The sequence below is a fragment of the Hemitrygon akajei genome, unplaced genomic scaffold (assembly GCF_048418815.1).
Source record: "Hemitrygon akajei unplaced genomic scaffold, sHemAka1.3 Scf000048, whole genome shotgun sequence".
Classification (NCBI taxonomy): domain Eukaryota; kingdom Metazoa; phylum Chordata; class Chondrichthyes; order Myliobatiformes; family Dasyatidae; genus Hemitrygon; species Hemitrygon akajei.
The window spans coordinates 3,417,947-3,445,792 of NW_027331934.1; the positions used below are offsets into that span (position 1 = coordinate 3,417,947).

The following is a 27,846-nucleotide window of genomic DNA, read 5'->3' on the forward strand; positions in this document are numbered from 1 at the left end:
AGGGTCCAGACACACTGTGAGACCCCACACCACTTACATGGTCCTAACACACAGAGAGACACCACACACCCCTGACAGGATCCTGACACACTGTGAGACACCACACACCCCTGACAGGATCCGATTAAAAGTTTATTCCACAGAAGAAAATGACAGTTATGACAGTCGTGGGAGATTATTCGGTACAGGACAGTCGTCGGACAGTAAACTACAAGGGAAATAGTGACCTTCACAGCACAGTTAATGTGGAAATGTGATGATCGGATTTTTATCTAGACCAGGCCTCCCTGTCCATTTTGGGGTCTGTTAATCAAATTTATTTTACTGTAGGAACATCCATTGACGAATCCGTTAATGCAATAGCTTTGAGCTAACTCTTGTGTGCTTAAATACTGAGTTCTGAGTTGAGGCATCTAACAGTTTGTCCACTGTCTGTTCCCATGGAAGATGTTCAACAGAAACACAAGGAGACTCTGCGGGCACAAACTGAAACACTGACAGTGAACACGATCCTGATGACGGAGAAGGTGAAGGTTTTCCAGCTGATTGATCGATACGCTGAGCTCACGGTCATTTCTACTGTTCGAGATCGGAAACTGGTGGAACATGAGCTGCTGGCAAGAGGCAGAGACCACGAGGAGTGGAGAGAGAAACATCTCCAAGGAGAGATGGAAAAAATCCGGACTGATCAGTTGTTCCAGAGCAGGTTTTCCCAAAGTTACTCCATATCTGGGAGTTCAGCAGCAATGGCCGGAGTCCCGGGGATCGGGAAAACAACAATGGTACAAAAGATTGTTTATGACTGGGCCACGGGGAAAATATACCAACAGTTCCAGTTTGTCTTCAGTTTCAAATTCCGGGATTTAAACTCCATTAACAACAGAATAAACCTGAGGGAACTGATTCTGGATCAGTATCCTTACTTTGGGAATTTACTGAGAGAGGTCTGGAAGAACCCAGAGGGATTGCTGCTTATATTCGATGGTTTGGATGAATTCAAGCACACAATAAATTTTGCTGACAGTCGGAGAGATACAGAACCCAAGCACCAGTGCCCAGATCCCGAGTGTTGGTGTGAAGTGTCTGACATTGTGTACAGTTTAATCCAGGGCAAGCTGCTCCCAGGGTGTTCAGTGCTGGTGACCACCCGCCCCACTGCGTTACATTTATTGGAAAACGCTCAGATCGGTATCCAGGCTGAAATCCTGGGATTTTCTGGTGAGGAACGGAAGAAATACTTCATCAGGCATTTTGAAGATCAGACAGTGGCGGAAGCTGTTTTCAAACATGTGAAGGAGAACGAGATCCTCTACACCATGAGCTACAACCCCTCCTACTGCTGGATCCTCGCTCTGGCACTGGGCCCCTTCTTCACACAAAGAGTCAGGGACCCGCAGCGAGTTCCCAAGACCATCACCCAACTGTACTCCTACTATATTTACAACATCCTGAAAAACCACGGCCGTGAGATTGAGAACCCCCGTGATGTGTTACTCAGGGTTGGTCAGATGGCCTTCAGAGGAGTGTCCGAGAGGAAGATTGTGTTTACAGATAGAGATTTGATCAACTACAATCTGCAGCCTTCCCAGTTCCTGTCCGGGTTCCTGATGGAGCTTTTGGAGAGAGAGGATTCTGCCCGGTGTGTGGTGTACACATTCCCACACCTCACCATCCAAGAGTTTGTAGCTGCAGTCGCACAATTCCTGAATCCACATCCCGGGGATATCCTGAAATTCCTCTTCAAAGCCCACAGCACGACAGATGGGCGATTTGAGGTATTTCTCCGTTTTGTTGCTGGTCTCTCCAACCCAATGACAGCTCGGGGCCTGGAGGAGTTTCTGGGTCCATTTCCTCATCAAACAACCTGCCGGGTGATTGACTGGGTGAAGGAGGAGGTTAAACACCAGAGTAGAAACACAGAGAGTGAAGCTGGTAAAAGGAGCCTCCTGAACACATTGCACTACCTGTTTGAGTCTCAGAATCGTGGACTGGCTCAGGCCGCACTTGGATCTGTGGAAAAACTTTCATTCAGTGGAATGACACTGACCCCGATTGACTGCGCGGTCCTGTCTCATGTCATCGGACTCTGTGATACAATAAAACACCTCAACCTGGAGAACTGCCACATTCAGTGTGAAGGAATCCAGCGGCTGGGACCCGGGCTGCACAAGTGCCAGGAGTTGAGGTAACTTGCTTTATCTCTCACTCTGAACTGTGAAACTGTCTCATTGTTTTGTTTCAATGTAAAGGAATTTTGGTGAAACTGTAGTAAATCAGATTGTGATGAATTGTGACAAATGCCCAGGGGATCGGTCAGTAATTCCCCAAGGACGGAAGGATTCTGTGGTTCCTTGTGAAGGGATGTTGGAGATTTCATCAGATCAGTGAACAACGGCCATTGGTTTAATGGTAGTAAATCACATTAATGGCTGTGCTTCTCACTGCCTGTAACACGTCCATTGACAATGTTCCTTCTCACTCAGACCGACTCTGACTGCAGCAGGTGGGTCAGAGATTCACAACCCCTTCCCGGTGAGGGACAAGAGACTGTCAGCAGACTGTCCCAGTGAGAAGGAAAGAAATACCATTGTGAGATTGTCCTCCCCTGCCCTTCCCCGTGTGTGACTTTGCTCAATTCCAGATACGCAAAGAGCGAGGGCGCATCTCCCCTGGGCCTCTGTTCAGACCCAACACACACGTACAAAAAATTTCTGCATCCTCTCGTCTTGTAGGATTATCATTTACCCTTGGAATCCACCTGTGGGAGATCTCATCCCAATCTCCCTTCCATTCTTTGGAATCTCGCCCCCATCCCCATTCCTCCTGTGGGCTCTCTATTACTCTCTCCTCATCCTCCTGTGGGACGTCTTTTCCACACAACACCCCCCCCTTCCCATGAGATCTTTCCTCCCCATCCCTCTTCCCCCTGTGAGATCTCTCTTCACCATCCCCCTTCCTCTTGTGGGATCTCACTTCCCCATCCCCCTTCCTCCTGTGGGATATCTCTTCCCCATCCCTCTTCCCCCTGTGAGATCTCTCTTCACCATCCCCCTTCCTCTTGTGGGATCTCACTTCCCCATCCCCCTTCCTCCTGTGTGATCTCTCTTCCCCATCCCCCTTCCTCCTGTGTGATCTCTCTTCCCCATCCCCCTTCCTCCTGTGGGATCTCTCTACCCCATCCCCCTTCCTCCTGTGGGATCTCACTTCCCCATCCCCCTTCCTCCTGTGTGATCTCTCTTCCCCATCCCCCTTCCTCCTGTGTGATCTCTCTTCCCCATTCCCCTTCTTCCTGTGGGATCTCTCTCCCCCATCCCTCTTCCTCCTGTGCGTTCTCTCTTCCCCATCCCCTTCCTCCTGTGGGTTCTCTCTTCCAAATCCCGCTTCCTCCTGTGATATTTCTCTTCCCAATCCCACATCCTCCTGTGGGATCTCTCTTCCACATCTCTCCTCCTCCTGGCTGATCTCTCAACCTCTTCCCCCTTCATCCTGTGGTATCTCTCTTCCCCATCCCCCTTCCTCCTGTGGGATCTCTCTTCCCCATCCCCCTTCCTCCTGTGGGATCTCTCTTCCCCATCCCCCTTCCTTCTGTGGGATCTCTCTTCCCTATCCCACTTCCTCCTGTGGGATCTCTCATCCCCAGCCTCCTTCCTCCTGTGGGATCTCACTTCCCCATCCCCCTTCCTCCTGTGGGATCTCTCTTCCCCATCCCCCTTCCTCCTGTGGGATCTCGCTTCCCCATCCCGCTTCGTCCTGTGGGATCTCTCATCCCCATCCCCTTTCCTCCTGTGGGATCTCTCATCCACATCCCCCTTCCTCCTGTGGGATCTCTCTTCCCTAAACCCTTCCCCCTGTGGGATCTCTCTTCCCTAAACCCTTCCCCCTGTGGGATCTCTCTTCCCCATCCCCCTTCCTCCTGTGGGATCTCGCTTCCCCATCCCGCTTCGCCCTGTGGGATCTCTCATCCCCATCCCCCTTCCTCCTGTGGGATCTCGCTTCCCCATCCCGCTTCGCCCTGTGGGATCTCTCATCCCCATCCCCCTTCCTCCTGTGGGATCTCTCCTCCCCATCCCCCTTCCTCCTGTAGGATATCTCTTCCCCATTTCCTTCCTCCTGTGTGATCTCTCTTCCCCATCCCCCTTCCTCCTGTGTGATCTCTCTTCCCCATTCCCCTTCTTCCTGTGGGATCTCTCTCCCCCATTCCTCTTCCTCCTGTGCGTTCTCTCTTCCCCATCCCCTTCCTCCTGTGGTATCTCTCTTCCCCATCCCCCTTCCTCCTGTGGGATTTCGCTTCCACATCACCCTTCCTCCCGTGGGATCTCTCTTCCCCATCCCCCTTCCTCCTGTGGGATCTCTCTTCCCCATCCCCCTTCCTTCTGTGGGATCTCTCTTCCCCATCCCCCTTCCTCCTGTGGGATCTCTCTTCCCCATCCCCCTTCCTCCTGTGGGATCTCGCTTCCCCATCCCGCTTCGTCCTGTGGGATCTCTCATCCCCATCCCCTTTCCTCCTGTGGGATCTCTCATCCACATCCCCCTTCCTCCTGTGGGATCTCTCTTCCCTAAACCCTTCCCCCTGTGGGATCTCTCTTCCCCATCCCCCTTCCTCCTGTGGGATCTCGCTTCCCCATCCCGCTTCGCCCTGTGGGATCTCTCATCCCCATCCCCCATCCTCCTGTGGGATCTCTCCTCCCCATCCCCCTTCCTCCTGTAGGATATCTCTTCCCCATCTCCCTTCCTCCTGTGGGATCTCTCTTCCACATACCGCTTTCTCCGGTGGTATCTCTCTCTGCCATCCCCTTTCCTTCTGTGGGATCTCTCTTCCCCATCCCCCTTCCTCCTGTGGGATCTCTCTTCCCTAAACCCTTCCTCCTGTGGGATCTCTCTTCCCCATCCCCCTTCCTCCTGTGGGATCTCGCTTCCCCATCCCGCTTCGCCCTGTGGGATCTCTCATCCCCATCCCCCTTCCTCCTGTGGGATCTCTCCTCCCCATCCCCCTTCCTCCTGTAGGATATCTCTTCCCCATCTCCCTTCCTCCTGTGGGATCTCTCTTCCACATACCGCTTTCTCCGGTGGTATCTCTCTCTGCCATCCCCTTTCCTTCTGTGGGATCTCTCTTCCCCATCCCCCTTCCTCCTGTGGGATCTCTCTTCCCTAAACCCTTCCTCCTGTGGGATCTCGCTTCCCCGTCCCGCTTCCTCCTGTGGGATCTCGCTTCCCCATCCCGCTTCGCCCTGTGGGATCTCTCATCCCCATCCCCCTTCCTCCTGTGGGATCTCTCCTCCCCATCCCCCTTCCTCCTGTGGGATCTCTCTTCCCTAAACCCTTCCTCCTGTGGGATCTCGCTTCCCCGTCCCGCTTCACCCTGTGGGATCTCTCATCCCCATCCCCCTTCCTCCTGTGGGATCTCTCTTCCACATACCCCTTCCTCCGGTGGTATCTCTCTCTGCCATCCCCCTCCGTCCTGTGGGATCTCTCCTCCCCATCCCCCTTCCACCTGTGGGATCTCTCTGCCCTAAACCCTTCCTCCTGTGGGATCTCGCTTCCCCATCCCGCTTCGCCCTGTGGGATCTCTCATCCCCATCCCCCTTCCTCCTGTAGGATATCTCTTCCCCATCTCCCTTCCTCCTGTGGGATCTCTCTTCCACATACCGCTTTCTCCGGTGGTATCTCTCTCTGCCATCCCCTTTCCTTCTGTGGGATCTCTCTTCCCCATCCCCCTTCCTCCTGTGGGATCTCTCTTCCCTAAACCCTTCCTCCTGTGGGATCTCTCTTCCCCATCCCCCTTCCTCCTGTGGGATCTCGCTTCCCCATCCCGCTTCGCCCTGTGGGATCTCTCATCCCCATCCCCCTTCCTCCTGTGGGATCTCTCCTCCCCATCCCCCTTCCTCCTGTAGGATATCTCTTCCCCATCTCCCTTCCTCCTGTGGGATCTCTCTTCCACATACCGCTTTCTCCGGTGGTATCTCTCTCTGCCATCCCCTTTCCTTCTGTGGGATCTCTCTTCCCCATCCCCCTTCCTCCTGTGGGATCTCTCTTCCCTAAACCCTTCCTCCTGTGGGATCTCGCTTCCCCGTCCCGCTTCCTCCTGTGGGATCTCGCTTCCCCATCCCGCTTCGCCCTGTGGGATCTCTCATCCCCATCCCCCTTCCTCCTGTGGGATCTCTCCTCCCCATCCCCCTTCCTCCTGTGGGATCTCTCTTCCCTAAACCCTTCCTCCTGTGGGATCTCGCTTCCCCGTCCCGCTTCACCCTGTGGGATCTCTCATCCCCATCCCCCTTCCTCCTGTGGGATCTCTCTTCCACATACCCCTTCCTCCGGTGGTATCTCTCTCTGCCATCCCCCTCCGTCCTGTGGGATCTCTCCTCCCCATCCCCCTTCCACCTGTGGGATCTCTCTGCCCTAAACCCTTCCTCCTGTGGGATCTCGCTTCCCCATCCCGCTTCGCCCTGTGGGATCTCTCATCCCCATCCCCCTTCCTCCTGTGGGATCTCTCTTCCCCATCACCCTTCCTCCTGTGGGATCTCTCTTCCCCATCCCCCTTCCTCCTGTGGGATCTCGCTTCCCCATCCCGCTTCGCCCTGTGGGATCTCTCATCCCCATCCCCCTTCCTCCTGTGGGATCTCTCCTCCCCATCCCCCTTCCTCCTGTGGGATCTCTCTTCCCTAAACCCTTCCTCCTGTGGGATCTCTCTTCCCCATCCCCGTTCCTCCTGTGGGATCTCGCTTCCCCATCCCGCTTCACCCTGTGGGATCTCTCATCCCCATCCCCCTTCCTTCTGTGGGATCTCTCTTCCACATACCCCTTCCTCCGGTGGTATCTCTCTCTGCCATCCCCCTCCGTCCTGTGGGATCTCTCCTCCCCATCCCCCTTCCTCCTGTGGGATCTCTCTGCCCTAAACCCTTCCTCCTGTGGGATCTCGCTTCCCCATCCCGCTTCGCCCTGTGGGATCTCTCATCCCCATCCCCCTTCCTCCTGTGGGATCTCTCCTCCCCATCCCCCTTCCTCCTGTGGGATATCTCTTCCCCATCTCCCTTCCTCCTGTGGGATCTCTCTTCCACATACCCCTTCCTTCGGTGGTATCTCTCTCTGCCATCCCGCTCCGTCCTGTGGGATCTCTCATCCCCATCCCCCTTCCTCCTGTGGGATCTCTCTCCCCCATCCCCATCCCCCTTTCGCCTGTGGGAACTCTCCTCCACATAGAATCATAAAATCATAGAACACTACAGCACAGAAAACAAGCCATTCGGTCCTTCTAGTCTGTACCAAAACCTTATTCCGCTAGTCCCATTGACCTGCACCCAGTCCATAACCCTCCAGTCCTCTCCCATCCATGTATCTATCCAATTTATTCTTAAAGCTTAAGAGTGAGTCCACATTTTCCACATCAGATGACAGCTCGTTCCACACTCTCACCACCCTCTGAGTGAAGAAGTTCCTCCTAATGCTCCCCCTAAACCTTTCCCCTTTCACACTGAAGCCACGTCTTCTCATTTTTGTCTCTCCTAATCTATGCCTATTCGCATTTACCCTGTCTATACCCTCATAATTTTGTAAACCTCTATCAAATCTCCCCTCATTCTTCTATGCTCCAAGGAATAAAGTCCTAACCTGTTCAATCTTTCCTTGTAACTCAACTCCTGAACACCCAGCAACATCCTAGTAAATCTTCTCTGCACTTTTTCAAACTTACTGATATCCTTCCTACAGTTCGGTGATCAGAACTGTACACAATACTCCAAATTTGGCCTCACCAATGCCTTATACAACCTCACCATAATATTCCAACTCCTATACTCAGTACTTTGATTTATGAATGCCAGGATGCCAAGAACCTTTTTTACAACCCTGTCCACCTGTGACGCCACTTTCAGGGGCTTATGTATCTGAACCCCCAGATCCCTCTGTTCCTCCGCACTCCTCAGTGCCCTACCGTTATTGTGTATGTCGTACCTTGATTTGTCCTTCCAAAATGGAACACCTCACACTTGTCTGCATTAAATTCCATCTGCCATTTTCTGGCCCATTTTTCCAGTTGGTCCAGATCCCTCTGCAAGCTTTGAAAGCTTTCCTCGCTGTCCACAACGCCTCTATCTTAGTGTCATCCACAAACCTGCTGATCCAATTTATCAAATTATCATCTAAATCATTGATATAGACAACAAACAACAATGGTCCCAGCACAGATCCCTGAGACACACCACTAGTCACAGGTCTCCAGTCTGAGAAGCAATCATCCACTACCACTCTCTGTCTTCTCCCACACAGCCAATTCGAATCCAGTTTACAACCTCTCCATGGATACCTAGTGTCTGAACCTTCTGAACTAACCTCTTACGTGGGACCTTGTCAAAGGCCTTACTAAAGTTCATGCAGACAACATCCACAGCCTTTCCTTCACATGCATTCTTGGTAACCTCCTCGAAAAACACTACAAGATTCATTAAACATGATCTACCACACACAAAGCCATGTTGACTATCTTTAATCAGCCCTTGGTTGTCCAAATCCTTGTATATCCGATCTCTCAGAACACCTTCTGATAATTTACCTACTACTGATGTCAGGCTCACTGGCCTGTAATTACCTGGTGTACTTTTGGAGCCTTTTTCAAACAACGGAACTACATGAACTACCCTCCAATCCTCCGGCACCGCACCCGTGGCTGAGGACATTTTAAATATTTCTGCCAAGGTCCCTGCAATTTCTACACTAGTCTCTCTCGAGGTCAGAGAAAATATCATGTCAGGCCCGGGGGATTTATCTACCTTTATAAGGCAGCAAGGAGCTCCTCCTCTTTAATCTCTATATGTTCCATGACAGTACTGTTTGTTCGCCTTAATTCCATATCCGCTATGCCAGTTTCCTGTGTAAACACTGATGCAAAAAACCTGTTTAAGTTCTCCCCCATCTCGTGAGGCTCCACACATAGACGACCACTCTGATCTTCTAGGGGACCAATTTTGTCCTTTACTATCCTTTTACTCTTAATATACTTGTAGAAACCCTTCTGGTTTACCTTCACATTATCTGCCAAAGCAACCTCATGTCTTCTTTTTGCCTTCCTGATTTCCTTCTTTAGTATTCGCTTACATTTTCTATACTCTTCAAGTACCTCAATTGTTCCTTGTTGCCTATTTCTGCTAAACACCTACTTAACCAGATCACCAATATCCCTTGTAAACCAAGGTTCCCCATGCCTGTTGACTTTGCCTTTAATCCTGGCAGGAACATGCAAACTCTGCACTCTCAAAATTTCACCCTTGAAGGTGTTCCACTTACTAAACACATCCCTGCCAGAAAACAACTTAACCCAATCCACTCTTCCCATATCCTCTCTCATTTCCACAAAATTGGTCCTTCTCCAATTCAGAACCTTAACTGGTGGATGAGTCCTATCCTTATCCATAACTATCTTGAAATTAATGACATTATGGTCACTGGACCCAAAATGTTTGCTTACACATACTTCTGTCACCTGACCTGTCTGGTTCCCTAATAGGGGATCAGGTACTGCACCCTCTCTCATTGGTACCTCAATATATTGATTTAGAAAACTTTCCTGAACACATTTGACAAACTCCACGCCATCTAACCCTTTCTCAGAGTGGGAGTCCCCGTCAATATGTGGAAATTTAAAATCCTCTACGATTACAACTTTCTGTTTCTTACATCGGTCTGCTAACTCTCTACAGATTTGCTCCTCCAATTCTCTGTGACTATTGGACAGTCTATAATACAACCCTATTCGTGTGGTCACACCTTTCCCGTTCCTCAGCTCCACCCATATGGCCTCTGTAGACGAACCCTGTGGGCATTCCCGTCTACACACAGCTGTGATATTCTCCCTGACTGGTAATGCCACTCCTCCCCCTCTCATCCCTCCGCCCTATGACCTCTGAAACAACAGAAACCCAGAACATGAAGCTGCCAGTCCTGCCCCTCTTGCAAACCAAGTCTTACTAATAGCAATAATGTCGATATCATTATCATGCCAATCCATGCCCTAAACTCATCTGCCTTACCTACAATACTCCTTGCATCAAAATTGATGCACCTGAGAACATTTCTATCACGGACAAACCTTTGATATCTGTCTATACAAGCAGTCCTCGCATGACCCTTATCCTCCTCCACCTCACTATCTGCTCTAACACTCTGGTTCCCCTGCCCCTGCAATCTAGTTTAAAACCCCCGGAGCAGAACTTAATAACCTACCGGCTAGGATGTTAGTCCCCTCCAGTTCAGGTGCAAACTGCCCAATTCGAACTGGCCCCACCTCCCCTGGAAGAAAGCCCAATTGTCCAGAAACATGAACCCCTCCCTCATGCACCATCCCCTCAGCCACGTATTTAGCTGCATTATCTTCCTATTTCTAGCCTCACTAGCACGTGGCACGGGTAGCAATCCACCTGTGAGACCTCACTTTCCCATCCCCCTTCGTCCTCTGGGCTCTCTGTTCCCACTCCCCCTTCCTTCCAACTGTTGGATCTCTCCTCAGCATCCACCTTCCTCCTGTGGGATCTCTCATCCCCATCCCCCTTCCTTCTATGGGATCTCTCATCCCCATCCCCCTTCCTGCCGTGGGATCCCTCATCCCCATCCCCCTTCCTTCTGTGGGATCTCCCTTCCCCATCCACCTTCCTCCTGTGGGATCTCCCTTCCCATTCCGTCCTGCTGTGGGATCTCTCATCCCCATCCCCCTTCCTGCCGTGGGATCTCTCTTCTCCATACACCTTCCTCCTGTGGGATCTCTCTCCCCCATCGACTCCTTCCTGTCGGATCTCTCTTTGGCATGCCCCATTGTCCTGTGGAATTTCTCTGCCCCAACCCCCTTCCTCCTGTGAGATTTCTCTTCCCAATCCCACATCCTCCTGTGGGAACTCTCTTCCACATCCCTCCTCCTCCTGGCCAATCTCTCAACCCCTTCCTGCTTCATCCTGTTTAATCTCTCTCTATATCCCCTTCCTCCTGTGGGATCTCTCTACCCATCTCCCTTCCTCCTGTGGGCTCTCTGTTCCCTATACACCTTCCTCCTGTGGGATCTCTCATCACCAGCTCCCTTCCTCCTGATGAATCGCTCTTCCCCATCCCCATTCCTACAGTGGAATCTCTCTTCTCCACCTCCCATGCTCCTGTGGGATCTCTCTTCCGCATCCCCTTTCACCCTCTGGGGCCTCTGTTCCCATCCCACTTCCATCTGTTGGATCTGTCTTCCCCAACTCCCTTCCTCCTGTGGGATTTAAACTCCCCACCCCTTTCTTCCTGTGGGATCTCTCTTCAATATCCCATTTCCTACAGTGGGATCTCTCTTCCCCATCCACCTGACCCCCGTGGGGGCTCTGTTTCCATCCCTCCACTTCTTACGGGATCTTGCTTCGCCATTTCCCTTCCTCCTGTACATCTCTCTTCCCCATTCCCCATCCTCTTGTGGGATCTCTCTTCCCCATCCCCCTTCATTCTGTGGGATCTCTCTTCCCAATCCCCTACATCGGATGGGATCTCTCTTCCCCGTCCCCCTTCCTCCCGTGGCATTTATTTTCCCCATCACTCTTCCTCCTATGGGATCTCTCCTACTCATCCCCCAACCTCCTGTATGATCTCGCTTCCCCACCCACTTCCTCCTGTCTCATCTCTCGTCCCCATGCCTGATCATCCTATGGGATCTGTATTCCCCATTCCCATTCCTTCTGTGGGATCTATTGTCACCACCCCCCTTCCTTCCGAGGGATTGCTCTTCCCCATTCCACTTCCTCCTGTGGGATCTCTTTTCCCCATCCCCTTACTCCTGCAGGGCCTTGTTTCGAAAACCTGCCACATCCTGTCAGATCGCTCTTTGGCATGCCCCATTGTCCTGTGTAATTTCTCTTCCCCATCCCCCTTCCTCCTGTGAGATTTCTCTTCCCAATCCCACATCCTCCTGTGGGAACTGTCTTCCACATCCCTCCTCCTCCTGGCCGATCTCTCAACCCCATCCCCCTTCATCCTGGTTAATCCCTCTCTCTCCTTCCCCCTTCCTCCCATGGGATCTCTCTTCCCCGTCCCCCTTCCTCCTGTGGGATCTCTCTTCGCCATCCCATTCCTCCTGTGGGATCTCTCTTCCCCATCCCCATTCCTCCTGTGGGATCTCTCTTCCCCATCCCCCTTCCTCCTGTGGTTTCCCCAATCCCCATCCCCCTTCATCTTGTGGGATCTCTCTTTCACACCCCCCTCCTCCTGCGGGACATCTCTTCCACATCCCTCCTCCTGGCCGATCTCTCAACCCCTTCCCCCTTCATCCTGTTTAATCCCTCTCTCTTCTCTCCCCTTCCTCCCATGGGACCTCCCTTCACCATCCACTTCTTCCAGTGGGATCTCTCTTCGCCATCCCCCTTCCTCCTGTGGGATCTCTCTTCCCCTTCCCACATCCTCCTGTGGGACAACCCTTCCCCATCTCCCTCCTGTGAGATCTCTCTTCCTCATCCCGCTTACTCCTGTGGGGTCTCTCTTCCCCATCCCCTTTCCTCCGGTGGGGTCTCTCTTCCCATCCCCCTTCCTCCTGTGGGATCTCTCTTCCCCATCCCCCTTCCTCCGGTGGGATCGCTTTTCCCCATCCCCCTTCCTCCTGTGGGGTCTCTCTTCCCCATCCCGCTTCCTCCTGTGGGATCTCTCTTCCCCATCCCCCTTCCTCCGGTGGGATCGCTTTTCCCCATCCCCCTTCCTCCTGTGGGGTCTCTCTTCCCCATCTCCCTTCCTCCTGTGGGGTCTCTCTTCCCCATCCCCCTTCCTCCTGTGGGATCTCTCTTCCCCATCCCCCTTCCTCCTGTGGGATCTCTCCCCCCATCCCCCTTCCTCCTGTGGCATCTCTCTTCCCCATCTCCTTTCACCCTGCGAGTTCTCTCTTCCCCTTCCCACATCCTCCTGTGGGACATCCCTTCCCCATCTCCCTCCTGTGAGATCTCTCTTCCTCATCCCCCTTACTCCTGTGGGGTCTCTCTTCCCCATCCCCTTTCCTCCGGTGGGGTCTCTCTTCCCCATCCCCCTTCCTCCTGTGGGATCTCTCTTCCCCATCCCCCTTCCTCCGGTGGGATCGCTTTTCCCCATCCCCCTTCCTCCTGTGGGGTCTCTCTTCCCCATCCCCCTTCCTCCTGTGGGATCTCTCTTCCCCATCCCCCTTCCTGCGGTGGGATCACTTTTCCCCATCCCCCTTCCTCCTGTGTGGTCTCTCTTCCCCATCCCCCTTCGTCCTGTGAGGTCTCTCTTCCCCATCCCCCTTCCTCCTGTGGGATCTCTCTTCCCCATCCCCTTCCTCCTGTGGGATATCTCTTCCCCATCCCCCTTCCTCCTGTGGGATCTCTCTTCCCCATCCCCCTTCCTCCTCATGGATCTCTCTTCCCCACTCCTATTCCTCCTGTGGTTCCTCTGTTCCATGTCCCCACTTCCTGAGGTATCTCTCCTACTCATCCGCTATCCTCCTGTATGATCTCTCTTCCACGTCCCCCCCCCCCTTCCTATCAGATCTCTCTTCCCCATGCTCCTTCCTCCTGTGAGATTTATCTTCCCCTCTCCCTTTCTTCCTGTGGGATCTCTTTTCCCCATCCCCCTTCCTGCTATGTAATGTCTCTTCCCTGTCAGATTTATCTTCCCCACCAGCTTTGTTCCTCTGGGTACACTCTTTCCCATCCTCTTCCTTCTGTTGGACATCTTTTCCACATTCTGCTTCCTCCTCTGGGCTTTCTTCAGCAACAACTTCCTGCTGTTGGATCTCCCTTCCCCATCACCTTCCTTCTGTGGGATCTCTATTCCCCTTCCCCCTTCCTCCTGTGGGATCTCTCTTCCCCATCACCTTCCTCCTGTGGGATCTCTATTCCCCTTCCCCCTTCCTCCTGTTGGATCTCCCTTCCCCATCACCTTCCTCCTGTGGGATCTCTATTCCCCTTCCCCCATCCTCCAGTGGGATCTCTCTTCCCCATCCCCCTTCCTCCTGTAGGATCTCTCTTCCCCATCCCCCATCCTCCAGTGGGATCTCCCTTCCCCATCCCCCGTCCTCCTGTGTGATCTCCCTTCCCCATCACATTCCTCCTGTGGGATCTCTCTTCCCCATCCCCCTTCCTCCTGTGGGATCTCCCTTCCCCATCCCCCATCCTCCTGTGGGATCTCCCTTCCCCATCCCCCTTCCTCCTGTGGGATCTCCCTTCCCCATCCCCCATCCTCCTATGGGATCTCCCTTCCCCATCACCTTCCTCCTGTGGGATATCTATTCTTCTTCCCCCATCCTCCAGTGGGATCTCTCTTCCCCATCCACCTTCCTCCTGTGGGATCTCTATTCCCCTTCCCCCATCCTCCAGTGGGATCTCCCTTCCCCATCCCCTTCCTCCTGTGGGATCTCTCTTCCCCATCCCCTTCCTCCTGTGGGATCTCTCTTCCCCATCTCCCTTCCTCCTATGCGATCTCTCTACCCCATCCCCCTTCCCCCTGCGAGTTCTCTCTTCCCCTTCCCACATCCTCCTGTGGGACATCCCTTCCCCATCTCCCTCCTGTGAGATCTCTCTTCCCCATCCCCCTTACTCCTGTGGGATCTCTCTTCCCCATCCCCCTTCCCCCTGCGAGTTCTCTCTTCCCCTTCCCACATCCTCCTGTGGGATATCCCTTCCCCATCTCTCTCGTGCGAGTTCTCTCTTCCCCATCCCCCTTCCTCCGGTGGGATCGCTTTTCCCCTTCCCCTTTCCTCCTGTGGGATCTCTCTTCCCCTTCCCACATCCTCCTGTGGGGTCTCTCTTCCCCATTTCCCTTCCTCCTGTGGGAGCTCTCTTCCCATTCGCCCTTACGACTGAGTGAACTCTCCTCCCCACAGCCCTTCATAGAATCATAAAACACCAGCACACAGAAAACAAGCCATCTGGCCCTTCTGCTCTGTGCCGAAACTTTATTCCACTTGTCCCAGTGACCTGTACCCAGTCCATAACCCTCCAGACCTCCCCCATCCATGTATCTATCCAATTTATTCTTAAAGCTTAAGAGTGAGTCCACATTTTCTACATCAAATGGCAGCTCGTTCCACACTCTCACCACTCTCTCAGTGAAGAATTTCCCCCGAAACCTTTCCCCTTTCACCCTGAAGCCAAGTCCTCCTGTAATTTATCTCTCCTAATGTATGTGGAAAGAGCCTATTCTCATTTACCCTGTCTATACCCCTCAGAGTTTTGTCAACCTCTTTGAAATCCCCCCGCATTCTTCTGCGCTCCAAGGAATAAAGTCGTAATCTGTTCAATCTTTCCCTGTAACTCAACTCCTGAAGACCCAGCAACATCCTAGTAAATCTTCTCTGCATTCTTTCAACCATACTGATATCCTTCCTATAGTTCAGTGACCAGAACTGCACACAATACTCCAAATTTGACCTCACCAATGTCCTTTACAACCTCACCATAATATTCCAACTCCTATACTCAGTACTTTGATTTATGAATGTCAGGATGCCAAAAGCCTTCTTTACAACTCTGTCTACCTGTGATGCCACTTTCAGGGAATTATGTACCTGAACTCCCAGATCCCTTTGTTCCTCCACACTCCTCAGTGCCCTACCATTTACTGTGTATGTCCTACCTTGATCTGTCTTTCCAAAATGCAACACCTCACACTTGTCTGCATTAAAGTGGTGACTAGTGGTGTGCCTCAGGGATCTGTACTGGGTCCAATGTTGTTTGTCATATGCATTAATGATCTGGATGATGGAATGGTAAATTGGATTAGTAAGTATGCAGATAGTACTAAGATAGGTGACGTTGTGGATAATGAAGGTTTCAAAGCTTGTTGTTCAAAGATTTAGGCCAGTTAAAAGAGTGGGCTGAAAGATAGCAGATGGTGTTTAATGTTGATATGTGTGAGGTGATACATTTTGGTAGGAATAATCCAAAAAGGACATACATGGTAAATGGTAGGGCATTGAGGAATGCAGCAGAACAGAGTGATCTAAGAATAATGGTGCATAGTTCCCTGAAGGTGGAATCTCATGTGGATAGGGTGGTGAAGAAAGCTTTTGGTATACTGGCCATTATAAATCAGAGCATTGAGTATAGGAGTTGGGATGTAATGTTAAAATTGTACAAGGCATTGTTAAGGCCAAATTTGGAGTATTGTGTACAGTTCTGGTGACCGAATTATAGGAAAGATGTCAACAAAATAGAGAGAGTACTAAGTAAATTTACTAGAATACTACCTGGGTTTCAGCACCTAATGAACAAGTTAGGTCTTTATTCTTTGGAGCGTAGAAGGTTGAGGGGGGACTTGATAGAGGTATTTAAAATTATGAGGGGGATAGATAGAGTTGACATGGATAGTCTTTTTTCCATTCAGAGTAGGAGAGATTCGAACAAGAGGGAATGAGTTGAGAGTGAAAGGACAAAAGTTTAGGGGTATCACAAGGGAGATCTTCTTTACTCAGAGAGTGGTAGCTGTGTGGAACGAGCTTCCAGTAGAAGTGGTAGAGGCAGGTTCAATGTTGTCATTTAAAAAAAATTGGATAGTAATATGGACAGCAAAGGAATGGAATGGGGGGTTATGGGCTGAGTGCAGGTAGGTGGGACTAGGTGAGACTAAGTGAGAGTAAGCATTCGGCACAGACTAGAAAGGCCGAGATGGCCTGTTTCCGTGCTGTAATTGTTATATGGTTATATGTCATACGTTCTAAATTCCATCTGTCATTTTCTGGCCCATTTTTCCAGATGGTCCAGATCCCTCTGCAAGCTATCAAAGCCTTCCTCACTGTCCACAACGCCTCCATCTTAGTGTCATCAGCAAACCTGCTGATCCAATTTATCACATTATCATCTAGATCATTGATATAGACAACAAACAACAATGGTCCCAGCACAGATCCCTGAGACCCACCACTAGTCACAGGCCTCCAGTCTGAGAAGCAATCATCCACTACCACTCTCTGTCTTCACCCACAGAGCCAATTTGAATCCAGTGTACAACCTCTCCATGGATACCTACTGTCTGAACCTTCTGAACTGACCTTTTATGTGTGGGATCTTGTCAAAGACCTTACTAAAGTTCATGCAGACAACATCCACAGCCTTTCCTTCATATGCATTCTTGGTAACCTCCTCGAAAAACACTACAAGATTCATTAAACATGATCTACCACACACAAAGCCATGTTGACTATCTTTAATCAGCCCTTGGCTGTCCAAATCCTTGTATATCCAATCTCTCAGAACACCTTCTGATAATTTACCTACTACTGATGTCAGGCACACTGGCCTGTAATTACCTGGTGTACTTTTGGAGCCTTTTTCAAACAACGGAACTACATGAACTACCCTCCAATCCTCTGGCACCGCACCCGTGGCTGAGGACATTTTAAATATTTCTGCCAGGGCCCCTGCAATTTCTACACTAGTCTCTCTCAAGGTCCGAGGAAATATGTCAGGCCCCGGGGGACTTATCTACCTGTATTCACTGTAAGGCAGCAAGCAGCTCCTCCTCTTTAATCTCTATATGTTCCATGACACTACTGTTTGTTTGCCTTAATTCCATATCCGCTATGCCAGTTTCCTGTGTAAACACTGATGCAAAAAACCTGTTTAAGATCTCCCCCATCTCGTGAGGCTCCACACATAGACGACCACTCTGATCTTCTAGGCGACCAATTTTGTCCTTTACTATCCTTTTACTCTCAATATACTTGTAGGAACCCTTCTGGTTTACCTTCACATTACCTGCCAAAGCAACCTCATGTCATCTTTTTGCCTTCCTGATTTCCTCCTTTAGTATTCCCTTACATTTTCTATACTCTTCAAGTATCTAATTTCTTCTTTGTTGCCTACACCTGCTAAACACCTACTTAACCAGATCGCCAATATCCCTCGAAAACCAAGGTTCCCTAGGCCTGTTAACTTTGCCTTTAATCCTGGCAGGAACATGCAAACTCTGCAGTCTCAAAATTTCACCCTTGAAGGTGTTCCACTTACTGAACACATCCTTGCCAGAAAACAACTTATCCCAATCCACTTTTCCCAGATCCTCTCTCATTTCCACAAAATTGGCCCTTACCAATTCAGAACCTTAACTGGTGGACCAGTCCTATCCTTATCCATAATTATCTTGAACCTAATGACATTATGGTCACTGGACCCAAAATGTTTGCTTACACATACTTCTGTCACCTGACCTGTCTGGTTCCCTAATAGGGGATCAGGTACTGCACCCTCTCTCATTGGTACCTCAATATATTGATTTAGAAAACTTTCCTGAACACATTTGACAAACTCCACGCCATCTAACCCTTTCTCAGAGTGGGAGTCCCCGTCAATATGTGGAAATTTAAAATCCTCTACGATTACAACTTTCTGTTTCTTACATCGGTCTGCTAACTCTCTACAGATTTGCTCCTCCAATTCTCTCTGACTATTGGACAGTCTATAATACAACCCTATTCGTGTGGTCACACCTTTCCCGTTCCTCAGCTCCACCCATATGGCCTCTGTAGACGAACCCTCCGGGCTGCCCCGTCTGCGCACAGCTGTGTGATTCCCCTGACTGGTAATGCCACTCCTCCCACTTTCATCCTTCACCCCTGTCACGTCTGAAACAACGGAACGCCGGAACATGAAGCTGGCGCTTTTAAGGAATATAAAAGTGGATAAATCTCCGGATCCTGACAGGATATTCTCTCGGACCATGAGGGACGTTAGTGTAGAAATAGCAGGGGCTCTGACAGAAATATTTCAAATGTTATTAGAAACGGGGATGGTGCCGAAGGATTGGCGTATTGCTCATGTGGTTCCATTGTTTAAAAAGGGTTCCCAGAGTAAACCTAGCAATTATAGGCCTGTCAGTTTGACGTCAGTGGTGGGTAAATTAATGGAAGGTATTCTTAGAGATGGTATATATAATTATCTGGATAGACAGGGTCTGATTAGGAACAGTCATCATGGATTTGTGCGTGAAAGGTCATGTTTGACATACCTTATTGAATTTTTTGAAGAGGTTACAAGTAAAGTTGACGAGGGTAAAGCAGTGGATGTTGTCTATATGGACTTCATTAAGGCCCTTGACAAGGTTCCGCACAGAAGGTTAATTAGGAAGATTTGATCGTTAGGTATTAATACTGAAGCAGTAAAATGGATTCAACAGTGTCTGGATGGGAGATGCCAGAGAGTAGTGGTGGATAACTGTCAGGTTGGAGGCTGGTGACTCGTGGTGGGCCTCAGGGATCTGTACTGGGTCTAATGTTGTTTGTCATATACATTAATGATCTGGATGATGGGGTGGTAAATTGGATTGGTAAGTATGCAGATGATACTAAGGTAGGTGGCGTTGTGGATAATGAAGTAGGTTTTAAAAGTTTGCAGAGAGATTTAGAACAGTTAGAGGAGTGGGCTGAACAATGGCAGATGGAGTTTAATGCTGATAAGTGTGAGGTACTGCATTTTAGTAGGAATAATCCAAATAGGACATACATGGTAAATTGTAGGGCATTGAAGAATGCAGTAGAACAGGGTGATCTAGGAATAATGGTGCATAGTTCCCTGAAGGTGGAATCTCATGTGGATAGTGTGGTGAAGAAAGCTTTTGGTATGTTGGCCTTTATAAATCAGAGCATTGAGTATAGGAGTTGGGATGTAATGTTAAAATTGTACAAGGCATTGGTAAGGCCAAATTTGGAGTATTGTGTACAGTTCTGGTCACCGAATTATAGGAAAGATGTCAATAAAATAGAGAGAGTACCGAGGAGATTTACTAGAATGTTACCTGGGTTTCAGCACCTAAGTTACACAGAAAGATTGAACAAGTTAGGTCTTTATTCTTTGGAGCATAGAAGGTTGAGGGGGGACGATAGAGGTATTTAAACTTATGAGGGGGATAGATAGAGTTGACGTGGATAGGCTTTTTCCATTGAGAATAGTGGAGATTCAAACAAGAGGACATCAGTTGAGAGTTAGGGGGCAAACGTTTAAGGGTAATATGATGGGTAATTTCTTTACTCAGAGAGTGGTCGCTGTGTGGAATGAGCTTCCAGTAGAAGTGGTAGAGGCAGGTTCGGTATTGTCATTTAAAGTAAAATTGGATAGGTATATGGACAGGAAAGGAATGGAGGGTTATGGGCTGAGTACGGGTCAGTGGGACTAGGTGAGTGTAAGCATTCGGCACGGACTAGAAGGGCCGAAATGGCCTGTTTCCGTGCTGTAATTGTTATATGTTTATATAGTTATTAGTCCTGCCCCTCCTGCAACCAAGTCTTACTAATAGCAATGATGTTGATATCATCATGTGCCAATCCACGACCTAAACTCATCTGCCTTACCTACAATACTCCTCGTATGGAAATAGATGTACCTGAGAACATTTCTATCACGTACAAACCTTTGATATCTGTCTATACAAGCAGTCCTCACATGACCCGTATCCTCCTCCACATCACTATCAGCTCTAACACACTGCACCCTCCGCTTACAATCTGGTTTAAAACCCCCTGAGCAGAACTTGCCTAACCTACCGGCAAGGATGTTAGTCCCCTCCAGTTCAGGTGCAAACTGTCCAATTCGAACTGGTCGCACCTCTCCTGGAAGAAAGCCCAATTGTCCAGAAACATGAACCCCACCCTCATGCACCATCCCCTCAGCCACGTATTTAGCTGCATTATCTTCCTATTTCTAGCCACACTAGCACATAGCACGGGGAGCAATCCACCTGTGGGATCTCCCTTCCCCTTCCCCCTTCCTCCTGTGCGATGTCCCTTCCCCATCCCCCTTCCTCCTGTGGGATGTCCCGTCCCCGTCCCCCTTCCACCTGTGGGATCTCACTTCCCCATCCCCCCTCCTCCTGTGGGATCTCTCTTCCCCATCCCCCCTCCTCCTGTGGGATCTCTCTTCCCCTTCCCCCTTCCTCCTGTGGGATCTCTCTTCCCGATCCCCCTTCCTCCTGTGGGATCTCACTTCCCCATCCCCCCTCCTCCTGTGGGATCTCTCTTCCCCTTCCCCCTTCCTCCTGTGGGATCTCTATTCCCCATCCACCTTTCTTCTGTGGGGCTTCTGTTGTCATACCCCACCCTTCTTGTGGGTCTCCCTTCCACATCTTCCTTCCTCTTCAGGGATCTATCACTTCCCCTTCCCCCTTCCACCTGTGGGATCTCTCTACCACATCCCCCTTCCTCCTGTGGTATCTCTCTTCCCCATCCCCCTTCCTACTTTCAGATCTCTCGTCCAACGAACTCCTGTGGGATCTCTCTTCCCCCTCCCCCTTCCTCCTTTGGGATCTCTCTTCCCCATCCCCCTTCCTCCTGAGGGATCTCTCTTCCCCATCCCCCTTTCTTGTGTGGGGCCTCTGTTCCCATCCCCCACTCTTCCTGTGGGATCTCTCGTCCCCATCCCTTTGGCTCGGTTGGGTCTATTTCACTGTGTCCCAATGACATTTCTGCATTTCGGTCAGGAACATTTTGTTTAGCCATCGGGGAATGGGACAGAATATGTGGAGTTTACAGGGTCACACCGACAGACTAAATTACCGACATTTGGTGAATACGCTGGAGCTGGTCAGTGAGGGACATTGGCAGTGATGGGAACTCCGATCAGCGATTTACTGAAGGGTTTAATGTTTCCTGAAATATCCGAGAGACAGAAATTCCCTCAGACCCACGGTTTGAATCACTTTGTTCATCATCTGTCTGTTTGTGTTTAGACTTGAGAGGAATGACCTGGGAGATTCAGGAGTGAAACTGGTGTCTGCGACTCTGAGGAACCCTGAGTGTAAAATACAGAAACTGGGGTAAGTACCAGACTGTGGGAGATTGTGTTTACAGTCACTGGGTGTCTGACACTGAACATTAATGTGATCAGTAGAAACAAAGAAACATAGAAAACCTACAGCACAATACAGGCCCTTCGGCCCACAACGCTGTGCCGAACATGTTTCTACTTTAGAATTACCTCGGTTTTACCCATAGCCGTCCATATTTCTAAGCTCCATGTAGCCATCCTGGAGGTTAAAGATCCGATCGTTTCCGCCTCCACCACCGCCGCCAGCAGCCCGTTCCACGCACTCACCACTCTCTGTATAAAAAAACTTATCCCTGACATCTCCTCTGTACCTACTTCCAAGCACCTTAAAACTATGCCCTCTCGTGCTAGCCATTTCAGCCCTAGGGAAAAGCCTCTGACTATCCACATGATCAATACTTCTCATTATCTTGTACACCTCTATCAAATCACCTCTCAATCTCCGTCACTCCAAGAGAAAAGGCCGAGTTCACTCAACCTATTCTCATAAGGCATGCTCCCCAATCCAGGCAACATCCTTGGAAATCTCCTCTGAACCCTTTCTATGGTTTCCACGTCCTTCCTATAGTGAGGCGACCAGAATTGAGCACAGTATTCCAAGTAGGGTCTGACCAGGGTCCTGTATAGCTGCAACATATAACCATATAACAATTACAGCACGGAAACAGGCCATCTTGGCCCTCCTAGTCTGTGCCGAACGCTTACTCTCACCTAGTCCCACTGACCGGCACTCAGCCCATAACCCTCCATTCCTTTCCTGTCCATATACCTATCCAATTTTACTTTAAATGACAATACCGAACCTGCCTCTACCACTTCTACTGGAAGCTCGCTCCACACAGCTACCACTCTCTGAGTAAAGAAATTCCCCCTCGTGTTACCCTTAAACTTTTGCCCCCTAACTCTCAAATCATGTCCTTTTGTTTGAATCTCCCCTACTCTCAATGGAAAAAGTCTATCCACGTCAACTCGATCTATCCCCCCTCATAATCTCTCAACTGTTAAACATTACCTCTCGATTCTTAAACTCAATCCCACGACTGATGAAGGCCAATACACTGTACGCCCTTTTAACTACAGAGTCAACCTGCATAGCATCTTTGAGTGTCCTATGTACTCAGACCCCAAGATCCCTCTGATCCTCCACACTGCTAAGAGTCTTACCATTAATACTATATTCTGCCATCATATTTGACCTACCAAAGTAAACCACTTCACACTTATTTGGGTTGAACTCCATCTGCCACTTCTCAGCCCAGTTTTGCATCCTACAATGTCCCATTGTAAACTCTGACAGCCCTCCACACTATCCACAACACCCCCAAGCTTTGTGTCATCATCATATTTACTAACCCTACCCTCCACTTCCTCATCCAGGTCATTTATAAAAATCACAAAGACTTGGGGTCCCAGAACAGATCCCTGAGGCACTCCACTGGTCACCGGCCTCCATGCAGAATATGACCCGTCTACAACCACTCTTTGCCTTCTGTGGGCAAGCCAGTTCTGGATCCACAAAGCAATGTCCCCTTGGATCCCATGCCTCCTTACTTTCTCAATAAGTCTTGCATGGTGTACCTTATCAAATGCCTTGCTGAAATCAATATACACTGCATCTTCTTCCTTCCTTCATCAATGTGTTTAGTCACATCCTCAACAAAAGCATTCAGACTCGTAAGGCACAACCTGCCTTTGACAAAGCCATGCTGACTATTCCTATTCATATTTTGCCTCTCCAGATGTTCATAAATCCTACCTCTCAGGATCTTCTCCATCAACTTACCAACCACTGAAGTAAGACTCACTGGTCTATAATTTCCTGGGCTAACCCTACTCCCTTTCTTGAATAAGTGAACGAGATTCGCAACCCTCCAATCCTCCGGAACCTCTCATGTCCTCATTGATGATGCAAAGATCATCGCCAGAGGCTCAGCAATCTCTTCCCTCGCTTCCAACAGTCGCCTGGTGTACACCTTTTCCGGTCGCGGTGACTTATCCAACTTTATGCTTTCCAAAAGCTCCACCACATATTTCTTAATATCTACATTCTCAAGCTTTTCAGTCCACTGCAAGTCATCCCTACAATTGCCAAGATCCTTTTCCGACATGAATACTGAAGCAAATGGTTCATTAAATATCTCTGCTATTTCCTCCGGTTCAATACGCTCTTTTCCATTGTCACACTTGATTCGTCCTATTCTGTCACGTCTTATCCTCTTGCTCTTCACATACTTGCAGAATGCTTTAGGGTTTTCCTTAATCCTGTCCGCCAAGGCCTTCTCATGGCCCCTTCCAGCTCTCCTGATTTCATTCTTAAGCTCCTTCCTGCTAGCCTTATAATCTTCCAGATTCATATCACTACCTCGTTTTTGAACCTTTTGTAAGCTCTTCTTTTCTTCTTGACTAGATTTACAACAGCCTTTGTACATCACAGATCTTGTCCCCTACCATCCTTTCCATGTCTCATTGGAACGCACCTTCTCAGAACCCCATGTAAATATCCCTTGAACATTTTCTACATTGCTTCGGTACTATTCTCTGACAACATCTGTTTCCAATTCATGCTTACAAGTTCCAACCTGATAGCCCCATAGTTCCCCTTTCTCCAATTAAAGGTTTCCCTAACTTAACTGACCCATACCTCTCCAAAGGTGTGGTAAAAGAGACAAAATTGTGATCACTATCTCCAAAATGCTCTCCCACTGAGAGACCTGACACCTGACCAGGTTCATTTCCCAATAGCAGATCAAGTACAACCTCTCCTCTTGTAGGCTTATCTACATATTGTGTCAGAAAACCTTCCTGAACACACCTAACAAACTCCACTCCATCTAAACTCCTCACTCTAGGGAGATACCAATCAATATTTGGCAAGTTCGAATCTCACACCTCACCAACCCTGTTATTAAAACTCCTTTCCAGAATCTGTCTCCCTATCTGCTCCTCGATGTCCCTGTTACTGTTGGGTGGTCTATACAAAACACCCAGTAGTGTTATTGACCCCTTCCTGTTCCTAACTTCCACCCAGAGATGCCGTAGTGTCCTCCTTTTCTGTAGCCGTGACACTATCTCTGATCAACAGTGCCACGTCCCCACCTCTTTTGCCTCCCTCCCTGTCCTTTCTGAAACAATTAAATCCTGGCACGTGAAGTAGCCATTCCTGCCCCTGCACCATCCTAGTCTCTGTAATGGCCACCACATCATATCTCTGAGAGCTGATCCACGCTCTGAGCTCATCCGTTTTATTCATCATACTCCTTGCATTAAAATAGACACATCTCAAACCATCGGACTGAGTGCCTCCCTTCTCTATCACCTGCGTATCCTCCCTTTCACACTGTCTCCAAGTTCTCTCTATTTGTGAGCCAACCTCCCTCTCCTCCATCACATCAATTTGGATCCCTCCCCCCAGCAATTCTAGTTTAAACTCTCCCCAGTAGCCTTAGTAAACCTCCCTGCCAGGATATTGGTCCTCCAGGGATTCAAATGCAACCCATCCTTTTTGTACAGGTCACTCCTGCCCCCAAAGAGGTCCCAATGATCCAGAAATCTGAATCCCTGCCTCCTGCTCCAATCCCTCAGTCAATGCGTTTATCCTCCACCTCATCCTAATCTTATTCTCACTGTCACGTGGCACAGGCAGTAATTCCAAGATCACTACCTCTGAGGTCCTGCTTCTCAACTTCCTTCCTAACTCCCTGTAGTCTACTTTCAGGACCTCTTCCCTTTTCCTACCTATGTCACTGGTACCAATATGTACCACAACCTCTGGCTGTTCTCTCTCTCACCGCAGGATATCTTGGACGTGATCAGAAACATCCCAGACCTTGGCACCTATGAGGCAAACTACCATCCGAGTTTCCTTCCTGCCACCACAGAATCGTCTGTCTGACCCCCTGACTATAGTCCCCTATCTCTGCTGCCTTCCTCTTCCTTTCCCTGCCCTCCTGAGCCACAGGGCCAGACTCTGTGCCAGAGGCACTGACACTGATGCTCCCCAACCCATAGGCCACCCCCCTCCGGCAGTTCTCGAACAGGGGTACTTATCGTCAAGGGGAATAGCCACAGGGGTACTCTCTAGTACCTGCCTCTTGCCCTTCCCTCTCCTCACTGTGACCCATTTCTTCAGTCTCCCATGGCCCCGGTGTGACCACCTGCCTGTGACTCCTCTCTATCACCTCCTCGCTCTCCCTGATCAGACGAAGGTCATCGAGCTGCATCTCCAGTTCCCTAACTCGGTCCCTAAGGAGCAGCAGCTCGACACACCGGGTGCAGATGTTGCCGTCCAGGAGGCTGGGAGTCTCCAGGATCTCCCACATCTGACACCGAGCACAGAAAACCAGCCTCACACACATACTCTCTGTCTGTATTGTCAACAGATAAACTACCTCGCCTCGACCCTTTATCGCCGAAGCCCCGTTGAGCCAAAGCCTTCCTACTCTGTCTCCCGCTCCTCTGACGCTCGCTCTGTAAATCTGTCTTCCTTTTAAACTGTTCTCGCTGTTCTCACTGGCCGACTTGTGCAGTCGTGCTGAGGAAAAAAATCAGTAATTGTGTTACTGATAAACACTGGGGATTTGTACCATCTCCTGTCTCTCTGTCCTTCACCCTCACTCTCTGTCATCTCCAGGCTGGAGAGTGTCGGTCTCACAGATTCTGGTGCCGAGGATCTCGTCTCCGCTCTCAGTACAAACCCATCACTGACGGAGCTGAACCTGAGTCGTAATGAACTGGGAGATTCAGGAGTGAAACTGGTGTCTGCGGCTCTGAGGAAAGCGGAGTGTAAAATACAGAAACTGGGGTAAGTACCAGACTGTGGGAGATTGTGTTTACAGTCACTGGGTGTCTGACACTGAACATTAATGTGATCAGTAATGGTGTTACTGATAAACACCGGGGATTTGTACCGTCTCCTGTCTCTCTGTGTCCTTCACCCTCTCTCTCTCTCATCTCCAGGCTGAGGAATGTCGGTCTCACAGATTCTGGTGTCGAGGATCTCGCCTCCATTCTCAGTACAAACCCATCACTGACGGATCTGGACCTGACATTAAACTCTCTGACAGACCGATCTGTCCCCGCTCTCCGCCGCCTCATACTGACCCTCCCGAGTCTGGAGCGGATCTGGTGAGTGTTTGTGTTAATGTTCAATGTGATAAAATATCAGCGGATCCGCGGGTTTTCTGGTGATATTTGTCTGTGAGTGTTGTTGAAACATTAACCCCGGTCCCCTGTTACTGACACTGTTGTGTAATCTGTTTATTTCATCTTTATTCTCCCATCTGTTTCAGGCTGGCGAGGAATCGGTTCAGTGAGACCGGGGAGAAGGAACTGAGATCTCTGCGGGGAGTCAGACCCGGACTGAGAGTGGTCCTGTGAACATCTGAATGTGTGAACATCCCCGCCCGCGGGATGGGGACATTTGGCCGACTCCCCGCCCTCCCCTTTAACTCCCGCCCTTACCTTTAACGGCCGCGCGCCGGAGCTGATTCCCAACGGTTTTAACGGAACCGGCTCGGGCCCCGCGCTGTGTGCGTCGCTCGCAGCGGTCCGCAGTGACGTGTTTCCGCCTGCTGTCCGGCGGGGAAGCTTCCGCCGGATGTGCGTGTTCGAGACTCCCACGTGACACCCCGGGGAATTACTCAGACAGGAAGAGCCCGGGGGTCCGGGGCTCAGTCTGGGACACCGGTATCCCGGGGTGGGGGGGATTATCCCGGGAGAGAATCCTTTTGCTCCCTTTGCTGAGGACGGTGCATTCGGTAGTCTGGCCGATATAATGATGTTAAATTGACAAATCCCTCGGCAGTGACCCTGGATCTGCAGCGATCCCGGACACGGCCCTGAAGTGTGATTTTATAATCATCGGTTCCCCGATGCAGAGTGACGGTGAGAAACGGGACTGATTATTCAACCGGTCACTCGTTGTCGCCGGTCAGTTAATTGTGTGTGACTGTGAGTGAGTCGATTTACATTTGTCATGATGATATCAATAAACCGCTGTAACTTAGTGTCTTGGTGTCTGACTTTGGTCTCATTATAGGAGAATCAGTGACATGGGGTTACTGCTGCCCCCAGCACCCGATGAACTGAA

General features: G+C 50.0%; 3 protein-coding genes across 3 annotated transcripts in view; 2 read left to right on the forward strand and 1 right to left on the reverse strand.

Annotated features, from left to right (window-relative positions):
- The window catches only part of LOC140720955 (NACHT, LRR and PYD domains-containing protein 3-like), a 320,684-nt gene that overhangs the window by 233,617 nt on the left and 59,221 nt on the right, over positions 1-27,846 (reverse strand). The gene's annotated exons all lie outside the window — the stretch shown is intronic.
- LOC140720891 (NACHT, LRR and PYD domains-containing protein 3-like) overlaps positions 1-27,846 on the forward strand; it is a 1,078,849-nt gene that overhangs the window by 47,745 nt on the left and 1,003,258 nt on the right. The gene's annotated exons all lie outside the window — the stretch shown is intronic.
- Positions 172-27,763, forward strand: LOC140720956 (NACHT, LRR and PYD domains-containing protein 3-like). Its single transcript, XM_073035822.1, has 5 exons — positions 172-2,185; positions 21,661-21,747; positions 26,389-26,559; positions 26,715-26,882; positions 27,047-27,763. Exons 1-5 carry the CDS (start codon positions 441-443, stop codon positions 27,132-27,134), a joined length of 2,259 nt encoding a protein of 752 aa, XP_072891923.1. The 5' UTR covers positions 172-440; the 3' UTR covers positions 27,135-27,763.